The 13,987-nt window shown below is 40.8% G+C and overlaps 1 protein-coding gene across 1 annotated transcript in view; it reads left to right on the forward strand.

Moving 5' to 3' along the window:
• The window catches only part of dennd1b (DENN/MADD domain containing 1B), a 102,294-nt gene that overhangs the window by 66,085 nt on the left and 22,222 nt on the right, over window positions 1-13,987 (forward strand). The window contains 2 exon segments of the mRNA XM_030727321.1: window positions 7,819-7,944; window positions 11,985-12,086. Of these exon segments, the coding sequence (XP_030583181.1) occupies window positions 7,819-7,944; window positions 11,985-12,086 (228 nt within the window).

Consider the following 13,987-nt stretch of genomic DNA (forward strand, 5'->3'; position numbering starts at 1 on the left):
CCGCCTACCGGACTCCTGCCCCACCAGCAGTACATAATTTAATCCACTGCCCAGCAGACTCCAGACCTGCTCGCACTCCCACACTTCTCTGGTTCTCCTGATTCAGTGCTGCTCAGCCTACTATGACTGCTAGCGTGTATGAATGCCTCTTTACTGTGTGCAACAGTACTATCTTTTTTACACTTTCTACCATTTTCTGCCAACTCTCCAGCCTGTTTGCCTGCCTGCCTTATTGCTTGCCTGACTGCTCGAGTTTCATGGCACCTGTCTGCCTTCTTGTCTCTCTCTCACAGCACTTCCCGCCAGCCTGGACGTTTCCCCCGCACCCGCTGTTTGCTTCTCATGCTTCTTTGCCTGTGTGCCTGTCTGGCTACCTTCTTCTCACTTCTTGCCTGCTTGCTTTTCTGCACCTAGGGACTGAATCCCTAAATTAAATTGCAAACTGAGTTTGTCATAAAAAAAGAGTCAGGGCTTTGAAAGCGACAGAAGCAGAGAGAAAAGCCTTTGTCTTTGCTGTGTGATAAATTAAGTGGCAGGCTCAGAGCCTTTTTGCTTTGATCCCCTACTCACCATTTTTCCTGACTAATGACAGAACATAGCCTGCATATCATGTCAAATTACACCACCTGAAACAGAAACTTCGCTGGCATTAATATATTTATTGTAACAAATTGTTGTTGTTTTTATTCCTATTCGTCCCCCCCCCCCTTCTGTCTCCTCTCATCTTTTCACGGAGGTTAGTAGATTAATAACAAAGCGAGCAGGTACTAATTGAGTGGAATTCCAGGTCTCTTGTTAGTTTGCTTGTTAGTGATGAGGACATGCCACATGGCATTTGATGTTTGTGTTTACACAAAAGGAGGCATTGTGCAGTTTGTCAAACTGAGGCCTGAAATCTTGATTAATGCTGAGTGATTCTCTGCCTGGGCTGAGCTGCCGCACATTGCTTCTGAGCTATTAAACCCACTCTTCATTTCTCTTTAATTCTCACTGTAACGCTGGCTACTTAGCACTCAGGCTTTATTCAGTGCGAAACAGAAGCCCTGAGACCTATGAAGTAATGATTATTCTCACTTTAAAGCCCGCCATCACTTTGTATGAATATATAAAGCATAACATGGATTAAAAGGTAAAGGCCACAGGCAATTTTGTGCGCGTTTCAAGTCTAACTAAAAACAAAGCACCCTGATGTTGATTTAAGCAAACCTTTAGAGAGCCATCTAATTGTGGCAGTGCAGGCTGCGAGCACATGTGGACTCCATTACGATGATCGGCTGACCAGTGGCCGTGCTTTTAGCAGGTTCAGAGTTCACAGTTGTCCTGAATTAGTCTCTCTCTTTCAGACAGGACCCCTACTCCAGCTCCACTTGTGCCCGCCCCTTAATGGTCTTTTCCCACAATTTCACACATAATATTTTTAGATTTATAGACTATTACAAATGCTACCACCGCCAGTAGTGGTTCCGTTTAGCAGAAGAAGGAAAGATCTAAATGAGAGTAATTGGTAACCAGTCTAAAAAGGATGCTGCAAATGTTTTCGGTAAATCTTGATATTTTCTTTTTTTTTTATTGGAAATGTCACATTAATCAAAGAATTAATTGCTGCTTGACTTGGATTTGTCTTTTTTTTTTTTTTTTTCTTTTTTACCCCGATTGAGTTTGACATTGAAAATTAGTATTATTTTTACAGTTAATTTTATTTATAACATAAATAATATTTGAAGAATGTCAAGCCAAACCAAATCCTATTTTAATCAGTGTGTTCTGGTATGTTTGTTTGAAACACTAGAATTAGATCAGGGAACTTTTTGCTGCTTTTTTTTCTTTTTGGTTTGTTGACTGTTGTTTCAAATAAAAAGTGTGATATTATTAGACAAATAGAGCCTAAAATTTTGCATAGTGTATTTGGCAGGATTTTGCATTATTTAAAATTGCTTAAGTGAAACCGAAAGTTTCGATACTTTTTATACATTAATGTTGATCTCAGAACAGGCTATGCTTGTGTCAGTAAAAGCAATTGTGTTGACAAGCTCACTGAAAAGGAATAGTCAATAAAAAAAAAAGCTGTAGTTTTTTCCCTGGAAGATCAAGGTATTTTTGTTTCTTTTTCTGAGATTCACAGTTCTTCAGCACAGAGATTGTGCTGATAAAGTTATAATTGGCTTTTGGTTGGTGGAGCTGTTTACTCCGCCAGTCATTAAAAGTATCCAGAATAGCAAATTAGGAGTCTGTTAATTCTGAAAACAAACATCGCGTGTCTGAATCAGATTTTTATTTGATCCTGGCAATTGATCTCAAACCAATGATGGAAGAAAAATTTTTTTTCATGTATTATTCTTTCTGTGCCACATATTCAAGGTGAGGTGCTACAATGCAGCTCACATCTTTATTTTCAGATGCTCCCTCTCACATCACAGCCTAATTCCTTCTATTCTCCTCCTCTCTGCCTCTCGCTACTTTGCTGACACCGTGTACCCATACATACCTAGCCTTCGTACATTGATCATTTGTATTCCCAATCAAGGGGGGAATTTACAAAGCGTACACTCCTACTTCCTGTATTTCAAGCCTACATTTGAGGTTTACAAATGAATGAGGGGGGTTTGAGGTTGTGTCTGCGTGCCTCTCCTGAGATCACCTGGCACACTTAATCAAACATTGCGGCTTTAATTTGGTGTTCAGTTTCTGACATTTTCCAGAAAACAACATCTACATCATCATCATCATCTACAACAGAGCACAGCCGACAACAGCAGGCAACACTCACACGCAGATGCGGAGACACACAGAGACACCCACACGCTGTCGGCCAGGAATGTTCGTCAGCGGCGTTCAGATGTAGTTCAGGAGTAAACTTTGGCTACTCACAGATTTTTGGTTATTCCCCCATTTTCAGTTTAGACAAAGCCAAGTGTGCTTCAGTTAAGGAGGTCTTCTCAGCTAAAGCAAAGCTACCTACAGTAAAGTCCTTCACATGCTCCACTAACTACATGGTAGCTCAGTGCTGGGAATGTAGTTGCTCCACCTCAGTTACACACTGTACTTTACCAGAAACAGTCTTGGGATCTGCACCATATAATAACAAGCTCCAAGCAAAGTATCAGATTTTGTTGTTGCTGTTGAGTCTCTATTGTACCGACTGCAAAAGTCAGAACGCGCTCATTTAGAACCTTATTTTACAGGTTGATTGTTTTTTGGGTTTTTTTTTTGTGTGTGTTTGTTTTGTTTTTTCCTATGGCACTGAACTGTGCACACATTCTCGCTGCAGTGTTAGCAGCCCTTCATTTACTCGCGTGGAGTTTAAAAGCTGCACTTCATTTTCACATAGTCGGTCTGGCCGGCGCTCCACTCTGGATTAGAAGTCAAAAAGGGAGAGCAGCATCACCCACTGCGTTAGTTATTGAAGTGAGGGATGACATTTAGCTGTAGTTAATTATGTATGCAAAACTCAGCCGCTCAGCTGCTATAAGAGGTCAGCTTGACAAAGTAACCCCACACCGGCAGAATCTCATGGCAATGAGTTAGCCCTATTAAAAAACACACACACAGACCACACACACACACACACATACACACATAGAGAGAGTTTCCCCCCCCCTTGCTTTCTCACTCTTTCTCATTTTGCCTGACTAATGTATTGCAATGCATGTACTTAAAGCATCAACATACTCAATGACTAGGAATTCTGGACTTTATGTCTGAATAGTTATATGTTGTAGTTTTTCCTTATTTTTGACATATTTATTTCATTCCATAACTGATTTTTTTTCCTCTTTTTTTTTTTGCTCTTTTAACTAATTTCTCGCAGTCATACCTAAAACAAGCATTTGCTTAGTTACAACAGATTCTTCTTTGTTCTGCAGTTTATGGTTAATTTTAATTTTGATGTTAATTTTAAAAGAAAATCACAAGATATCTAATATTGATCTTTAATTGCAAGAATGAATGATTTCACAGATTCCAAGTTGCATGCTCTTTGCGTTCATGCACGCGTGCGCATGTGTGAGAGTATATGTCTGTTCTCTGTGCGTCTTTGTTCAGATTTGTGTGTGTGTGTGTGTGTGTGTGTGTGTGTGTGTGTGTGTGTGTGTGTGTGTGTGTGTGTGTGTGTGTGTGTGTGTGTGTGTGTGTGTGTGTGCGCGTATACACTTCAGACTGCAGCACATCAAAAGAAAGTGGGAGATTTTCATAACTATTTTTTTTCTTTTGTAGTTCTTTAATTGCGTCCCCATGGCTTTCTTTCCCTGGACAGATTCTTAAACAAAACATTCCTTTTTGTGAGAAGAAAACCCAACTTTTTATTCATTTTTATTTTTTTTTTAAACAACAGACAAGTGTCAGGGTCATTATTGTGAGAGGGTTTTTTTATATACTTAACTGAAAATTTTAAGTAAAAATCTAAATATATATATTCAAGGTTTGTGTGTAACGTTTTTTTCATTTACAGATTTTTTTTTTTTTTACATCTACTTAATGTTTTTCTTCTCCTGTTGTTGTTGTTTACTAAAAGTGAAAGTTTGTGGTGTGTTTCTGACAGTTTTCATATCTTCCATGATTCTGGAATATTGCTTACATCAATTAACAACAATAAAATGCGAAAACTGTGATCATCACATCCCAACTTTGGTTTTTATTTTTAATTTCACCAAAAGCTCATGTGGGTTTAAATGTCTTACAGACACAATAGTACCTGTGTGTTTCGTACACATGTGCATAGGAGCGAGATGTGAAGTGAGGGCCTTGATTGATGTCTGTGTATCTTCCAACGCATCGAGGCGCAGTGTGAGCGTAGACATTCGCACACATTCAGACAGATGCCTGGTGTCACCTACAGAGGTATCATCCCTTACATTCAGGCAGGGATCATCATTGCACCTGCTAATTACCATCTCCAGCTGGAGAGTTAAATGGAGATCTGTTCTATGTCTGACCTTTGACCCCATGCTCTTTATGTGACGCACTTCAAACCCTGTTTGGGGCTGGCTGGGCTGGGCCTTAATGAGGCCCCATGTCTGCCCTCTGGGGGCTGAGCGCCTCGGATGCCCTGCTTTCATCCCCGACCATCTTCCCTTGATGTAAATTGAAAAGATCACAGCTATGGGGAGAAGACCTGTACTGGAAAGGCCTCTCTGCATAGATTATGAATATCATAACTCAACAGTTTTTTCTCTCTCTCTCTTTCTCTCTCTCTCTCTCCCCCAACCACCCACTCCCCTCTCTCCTCCTGCCACCCCTTCCCCGTACAATGCTATAGTTCTAATTGGACCCAATGGGGGACTCTCTGCCTTTGATCTCATCACCGCCACTGTGACTTTACACTAAAAAATGTCACTGCCAAATAGGGTTATCACCTGTAGAGCCTGGCCTTCCTCTGATGCCTGTACGCATCTCGTTAGCTTCACTCAAACTGTAGAAGTTAATTAGTTTGACAGAGCCATTACCGTGGAGGCATACCTGATGATTGTGGCGTAGGCGCCATATTCAAAACCCAATTACTACATACACGTTTATTTTTGTGTCGGCTATGCGAGGGAACGCATTGGGTGGCACGCTTTGATTTCTATTAACAAAAATGCTCTTGTGCACTACGACTATATTTGATTTGTAATATCTGACAGTTTAATTAATCACTACGTGTGACTGAAGAAGAGTATTTTTCTCCATACTTAACCCTTCTCGCGAATGAACACGAAACTTCGAACTCATCACTTTATCACCCATTTTTCAAACACTGGGAAGTAAAACACAAGTGATTGTGTCCCCACCTCATTAAAAAGTGTTTGCCACTGCAGTGCTCTCACCCGTTCAAAGCTGCTGTACAGAACTCTGCTGTGTGCAGAGTAAACTCCGCTATCCCATCTTCTCTGACAGTCTTTGGGGTATGCCTCCCCCTCTTAGACTGACATTGTGTTCGCTTTGATTCTCCCCCTCCAAAAAGAAGAAGAAGAAGGAAAAAAAAGACAGTTTAATGATTTGCAAGGAAGGGGGGAAAAAAACAGTGAAAATGCACATAAACATGAAATATTAATTCCAAAAAGGGCTTTACATAAACATAAAAGCATTTAGCACAATGAGTGAATATGGAGATGACACTTGTTAATTTAACCGTGATAAACTTTCTGTTTGATGCCTGGGAGCATTTGCAATGGCAGCATGGGGACGCTGTGGAGAGTGAGGAAGCCCAGGGGAGCGAAATCAACACTGTTCATTTTGTCTTTGTCCCAGTTTAAGGCTGCCACACTCTCTGGCTTCCTTTCTTTCTGTTTCTTCCTGCTTGTCCTCTGTATGAGCTGTGCTAACACTTTACTTCTCCTCCCTGAAGTTTTCCAGATTGGCTAATTGCAGCTGCCAGATCACAAAATCCCCCTAACGCTGCAGCTTCACAGCATGATGGTGCATGACCACCTCCGACTGAATACAAGCAGATCAGCACTTTATCGCATTGCTGCAGAAGTGGGGTCAGATTTTTATTTAATTTTTTTCTGCCGTCATCACTTCGTTCTCATCTTTTTCCATCACAGATACTGCTGTTGCAATAGTAAAACTAATAGTACTGGTACATTTGATAAGTGCTTCTGATTGGACACACAGAATGCACAGCGCACGCCACGATGCAGCTGTATTATGAGGTTGTAGAATGCACTGGTGAAATATGCAGTGCAATATTAGATTGTTAATTAAAACTATTGAATTAAAATGTTAATTTGCTCTTTTCTTGGTGGTCATTTTCACACCTGAGCTCTGCATCTGCACTCTGATTTCTCGCCCGATTTTCTGCCCTGTCGACGCGCGTTATGTTCTCACTTGTCGCAGTTTGGCAGGTTGAGTTGTATTTAGAGACTAATCTTTAATTTTTTTTTCTCCTGTTTTATGCATGTATACACTGTGAAATATGGAATAAAACAGTGCAAAGTTTGGAATTTGCAATTAATCTGTTTTTCACTAATTGAGGTTGAAGGTTAAACTTAATGTTTTCCTTTGGAAGTTATGATTCAAGCCCATGCCAGTGCTACCAGCCCTCTGTGTTAGAGTAATCTGGACCTCCTGTGCAACCCAGTCAAACACTGTGCTTTTGTGCTAAGCTGGCACAGCCCACACAGAGAGGAGCAGTCCCTCACTATCTCTGCCTCCTCCTTGCACTGCCACAACACAGACTACTGCTGAGCAGGTGAGGAGAGCCTCTTGACAACTTCCTTCCCAGACTCCCTGGGGCCCGGTGGCCAGGGTGAATCTTTTGTCATCCTAAAACAAGCTCGGGCCTGCTGCTCCTCCACTCTCGCCTGGAGTCCTGGAGACAGAGCCAGAAGAGGGGAAAATAATTAAAGACGCTTTATGTCAAGAATCCCCTTCTAGTGGGAGTCCAGCAGAGCCAAGATGGGAGGGGAAAACAGGAGGGAGAAATGGAAAAAAGTAAGAAGGTGATTGGGGTGGGGGTGGGGGGGTGAGCAGTATGGAGAAGAGAGGGTGAGAGAGGAAAATCAAGAATGCGAGTTTCCATTTCCTCTCCGATGTCCCCTCCTCCTCGCCGCCCCCGTGCTCTGCTCAATTAGCAAAGCAGCAGGTGCTCCCAGCAGCACAACAGATAAGCTTGGTGGAAAGACTGAAGCTTCTCCCTTTCTTTTCTTTCCCTTTTTTTGAGATGACCTGCAAATGTGATACTTCACACCCAGAATGGGCTAGCTGTTTCTTCCACCAATTTCAGAGGTGATAATTTAACTTTTACCCCTCCATCTCCCCCCCCCCCCCCCCACACCTCTGTCTTCCTCACTCTCCATTTCTTTCTCTCCCACACTTTCTCCCGATTTTCTTTTCCATCAGGTGTCCTCTCTGAAGAGCAAGCTGAAGAAGCAGTCAACAGCAACAGGAAGTGGTGTGGCGAGGGCCTTTCTGAGAGCGCAGGCCGCTCTATTTGGATCCTACCGAGATGCTCTGAGATATAAGCCTGTAAGGATGTCATTAATCACTGCCATCATCTTTCATCTTATGTACTTTACTATATTTAAAAAAAAAAAAAAAAAAAGCAATACATTCATGTTTAAAATCAGCTCTAAGAAAGGCACAGCGTTTAAGCTACTCATGTTTATTTCAGGCAATAAATTAGAAACACTTTTATCGCTTTACTTTCATGGTGTAAAAATCTAGTGTAAGAGATGATAGACCTAAAGAGGCTGCAGTCCAGTCCTTTTTCTGTGCAAAAAATACAACATGAAATGCAGCTAATGTGAATATTAAGGTCTCAGATTGAGCCAGATCAACTGACTATATTTTCTTAGTGTCAAATCTTTGAATTGCAGCTTAGAGAGGCACTAAATAATTAGCCTAAGATTCACATCTACAAGCAGAAGTCATCACATAGTTTCATACATTTTCTCTTAAGGACGCGTAGCACACAGTAGCGATTTCAGTTTGGGTGAACTGAGTCAAATTTCACTGTCATCTGTTTTGACGGGGGCAGTTTTGACTCAAAGTAAAAGGTGTGCTTTCAGTCAGAGCAAGGAGCTAAGGTGGGCCTGTCTAAGACAGTGAAATGTCAGAGGAGCTGGAAAGAGTCAGGACGTTCCCTTTGAAGATCTCTTTTAGCCACCTTTGGTGTTTAACTCTCCTTTACTAAGCCCCCTAACATTTCTTTTCTAGATCTTTTCTGCTTATCAAGTCTGAATCAGAGCAGAGCAAACTACACCATGTCCTGTTTGTCAGATAGCGAAGCCTTTGTTCCTTTGGCTTTGAGATTAATTGGACTTTGTGGACTCCCGGAGTCAAGATGGTACATTATTGATGCTGTCTCTCTTTTCTTTGTATACAGACTGTATACGAACAAACTGCCTCCCCTCTGACACGAGCACTGAGACTTGGTGTGTTTGTGCGTGTGAGCACAACATGCAGTAATTTCTCAGTTCACTCACGTTCACACACTGTTTTCTTTTTGAGTTTTAGGATCTGTATAAAATCTTTGGAGTTAACATACATGCATAAACTACACTTCTGATTTAATAAAGAAGATATTCCCTGTGTTCTGAAATTTGGGGAATATCACTCTGCTAGTCATTGTTCTGAAGAAAAGAGCTTCCTAGACAGAGCTGAGCTGCGCTCTGTAGTTCACAGACCCATATGCCTCGACAGAAGGAGGGGTGTGGATGCTTGGTGAGAGTCTTGCTGAGTTGTAAATGAAACAAAACTGGAAAATGATAATGAGTTGAAAAGCAATCAGCTGATTATATGAGCATTTCTTAGATCATCAGTTTCAGCTCACGTTGAAGTTCCCCCAGGTGCTTCTCACTAGCTCGGAGTAACACAGGTGTCTGACAAAAGAACCTGAAATAACAAATCAAATTAGTTTTTGCCACTGTCGGTGAAGCCAGGTCGGGTAGGTGGGTGTGCATATTTCATAGCTGGTGTGGTCGGTCCTATTCAGGGGCGAATTAGCCAAAGTTTTACTCAACAACACATATAGCCTGCTCAGATCATCCAGCCGCATGTGAAACTGTGGATGGGGGTGGTTGAGGCGTTATCACATATTTAAAAGTGGTAAAGGTTATTTTAGACACACAAACTTTCTCAGTGCATAATCTTACAGCAGAAAGTTATAGTTTGCTCAAAGAATGTGTGGGTCTGTATGAAGGCGCATTTTACTTTTTGGAAAAGGTGATTCTACAGATATAATCCAACATGAAATAGAAGCATGCAGAATAAAACAATACAGAACGTGCGTAAAATCATAGTGTTAAACATGGTAAAGGCTTTATTCTGAAGTGGAGCCTGACAGATATATCGACCCTGCCGATTTATCAACTGATATTAGCTATTTGCTGATATATCAGTATTGGTATGTATAACAGCCAATTCAATAAATATTAAAAGAGTAAAGAAGAAACGGGAGGGCACCCTTCGACCGTACAATGGTGATGTTGCACAGTTTGTCCACCAGAGTGCCCTCTGGTGGACAAACTAGAGCATTCAGCTGATCGAAGCAGAGTCGGGCAGAGCGTAATCCACGACTTGTGACAGAATTTTTAAAACTCCATTGTCATATTAGCTTAGTAAGGATTCATAATAACTACTCATAAGAAATTTTACGAAAGCTGTTTGTTTCCTGTGTTTGGGGGGAGGAGGGACAAATACTGGTTTTATCCGTCTTAAAAGTCCTATATTGGTCGGGCTCTATTCTAAAGAATATTTTGAGTTTTTACTCTTAACCTTCATGAAGCTAATCCTTCTCTCTCTCTCTCTCTCTCCTCTCTCTCCTCTCCCTCCTCCTCTCTCTCTCTCCTCCCTCTCTCTCCTCTCTCTCTCCTCTCTCTCTCTCTCTCTCTCTCTCTCTCTCTCTCTCTCTCTCTCTATATATATATATATATATATATATATATATATATATATATATATATATATTATATATATATATATATATATATAATGTGTGTGTGTATATGATATCCCAGAAAACTGCTGTAGATACAGTACATCCACCTTATCTTGAATATACCGTAAAGGAACCAACTACTACTTACTTACTTAGAATGCCAAAACCCAGTTTAAAAAAAATAACTGTCAATATCAAAAACTAAAATCAATAAAAATCTGTTTTAGCTAGGAACTATTTTCTTTCTACCATACCAAATCCAAACCTAAGACAGTGTGCAACCTCGCTCCACTGGGTAGATGCACGGCTAAGTAGATGGGAAATAATTCCTGCATGAAACTTCCCACAACAAGCTTTATTTTTGAGTAATCAGGTCATGATTTCTGAAAAGTTTTACTTTTTAAAAAAAAAAATTCTTTCAGCGTTACAAGCCTCCAGCTTCTGTTATAAGGGAAGGTAGACATCTCTACAGCCTCTCTCCCCCTCAAAAAATCTAGAATGATGAGCACAACTACAGGCCAGAGGAAAAACATGTATGTATGAATTCGGAGTGAACTGTTCCTGTAAAGTAATTTAGTTGGGAGAATCCTGCAGCAGCACTAGTAATTGTCATGCACTGCAGGTCAGTGTGAACCAGAGTTTTGTTGGATACTGAGCTCTGTGTACTTGGGATGTTTTTTTTTAGTAGCAGTTAGCTTTTCAGTATGCTATTCAGTTTTGTAAGCTGCAGTGTGGTCCGAGGCTATAGCGGGCAAAGCCGATTAAACTACAAGTGAAGTTACTTTTAACTCAACTTTTACAAGCGAATACGCCTTGAAAACTTTTAGTGATGTAAGTGGAACTGTATTCCTGTGATGTAATTTGGGCCACCGGTATCCTCCGCCAATCCCTGAAAATGGGGTTAGTCTCCAGTGTTGTTAAGTTGTTTTTATGTGCCACGCTGCGCTCGTAGCCTGTAACAGACAAAGCACATTGTTTTACTTCAGAAGAATTTAGAGCGTCGTTGAAATATGTGAGAATTATGTTAATTATGAGAGAACATGAATTGGAAAACGACCGTGGGGCAGTGCGTGATTGGCCTGTAGAGGTTCTGTTGTCATCCTGCATGTCTATAGCTCACAGGCCAACAGACATGATGTAAGAAATAGTAATAATGCAGTAATGTGTTCATGTGGAGTACTGCTGAGTTTACTGGGACATGTCTTCTGGTCCGGGGGAGATCATGTGCGCATTACCAGGGGAACCATTTTTAAAGGAGACTTTTTTTTTTTTTCCTTCCCTTTCCTAACTTATACTCTTCTTCCTCCTTCCTTCCTGTCACACTTTTAGACTAGATTTGTTTGTTTTTTTGCTCGCTAATGAAGAAATCAGCTGAAATACTCAATGGATAAAAAGTGCAGTGTGTAATGATGCCACACATGATGCGAATGAATCATTCTATAAACAGCACTGGTGCCTTTAAAAAAAGAAGAAATCTAAACTAAACAAACGCATCTGTCCTTCTTCCTGTGGCTCATTTCTGAGCTTCGAGTAAACATGGTGGAAAAACAGATTGGTATAAACAAAAATGAGCCAAAAGGAGTTTTTTTTTTTTTTTTTTTTTAACCAAAAATGTTTTCGTGAACAGGGAGAGCCAATTACATTCTGTGAAGAGAGCTTCGTGAACCATCGTTCAAGCACCATGAAGAACTTCCTGTCCATGGCTGTCAACCTGCAGCTCTTCAAACAGGTACAAACAGCTGTGTGTGTCTTTGTGTGCGTCTTTCAATTACTTGTTCCAATAAGCACTGTGTTGATGTTTAAAAAAGGGGGGCAAAAGGTAGACATCTTATTTATTTTTATATGTACATTCTGTTATATCAAAAGAGGGCCTTTGGTCCATTATCATCTGCTGTCAGCTGCTTATATGCACACACTGAGTGAATGCTGACTTGGTAGGTTATTCTAACCTCATCTATCAGTTTATTTTGAGCAAATTTCTTGTTTCCGAGGGTGAAAGTTTTCATCTTTACAGATAAAAGTTGCCTCATAACTCCTCTTGTGCTCAGCAAATTGTCAACTGGATTTGGAGGAATGTGGAAGAGAGAGGCCTTGGGATTATGTGAGGTTACTGACCTCTAGAAACAGTTTACTGTGGATATCTCTGAGTGCACATCTTAATGTTTCTCTGCTCAGTTTTATCTGGTGTACAAAAAAACAAGATATCATGTGCACATGTCTATAAAATCAAAATATGGGACCAGAATTAGAATTTGCTTCTCAGAAAATCTGATATCCACCTCGTATAGATATTGTCAACTCCGCTGGGGTGATGTGTGTATTTATTTGCTGTGTGTTTGTGTGACTGAGTGCGAGCAGGTATCCTTTATTCATGTGTGGTTTCCCTTAAAAACCACTCATGTATACTTAATATGTTTTTCCCCCCAAAATCCCTTCAGTAATACTAAACTTAGTAGAGACGAGTGGAAAGACACCTCTGGCACCGGAGAAAATTTCCTCTCACCCCTTGGATTTTTCTTTGTGCTCTCTGACCCATGATAGTAGTGTGATTTACCCCCGAGAGTGGAGCACACCAGCCCTCAATCAACCTTTTGTTTCTCTGGACACTCCGTTTATAATTTTCCCAGGCAGAGCAGATAGCGAGCAGCGGTTCAAAGCATCCTCCCGACTGGCTCATGCCTCAGCGGTAGCATTGGGAAACAGGCCCTTATCTCCTCCTCCTCTCCAGCGCAGGGGATGGGGCGCGCTTATCTCCTCCACTCCTCTTTCTACTAAAGTGAAAGAGACCAGTGGTTCACCCAAGCGCTGCTCTGGCCATGACCTATATCCACTCAGAAACACACAAACAAAACTCAAGTTGCGTGGCCACACACATGCACGCATTCATTTTCTGTATGGATAAGTACACATCCTGGGCCTGGAGATGTTTGGATTATTGTTTTTTTTCCACTGCCTCTGCTTATTCTTACCAGACTATCCTCTCATTACACATTGTAATCCAATATATCTTTAGCATCACATTTATTTGATACTGATGACTACTTGCTATTTCTTCTCACTAAAAACATAAGTGACTTTTGGCCAGATATATTCTTTTATTTAAAAAAAAAAAAAAAAGGATTAAAATACACAAATGTGCACTGAGCAGGGATTAGAATCTTAGTTTAAAGCTTTATTTAATTAATTATGTTGCTTTCTTGTTTGTTTTTTCCCTATTCTCCAGCTGAGGTGAACAGTTTATGCTTTATTTCCCAGTGGGATTGTTGACAGAGGGGAACCACGGGGCATCATCGCTACTGTTTTTGAGCTTGGCTTGTGTAAACAAACAGGTTGGGTTGCTCAATTATCAAGCAGCCAATTCTCAGTGCTCAGTTGGAATAAAGCAGTATAATGGGTCAGATTCAGGGTATATTATTTGTTCATTTGAAAACAACGGTCAAGCTTTGCGATTTTTACTCTGTCAACTTTATGTCAGCAATACTTGTTTAAACTTCCAAAATTTAAACCACATTGTCAGACTTGACAGACCACAGCACGCATTACACACATGCCGAAGCACACGTGCATAATGTTGAGGTGTTAACTTAGTTTGAGGTGTTAGCATTTCAGCAGGAAATTGCTTTTCTGCAG

This window comes from Archocentrus centrarchus, chromosome 4 (assembly GCF_007364275.1).
Source record: "Archocentrus centrarchus isolate MPI-CPG fArcCen1 chromosome 4, fArcCen1, whole genome shotgun sequence".
Lineage (NCBI taxonomy): Eukaryota > Metazoa > Chordata > Actinopteri > Cichliformes > Cichlidae > Archocentrus > Archocentrus centrarchus.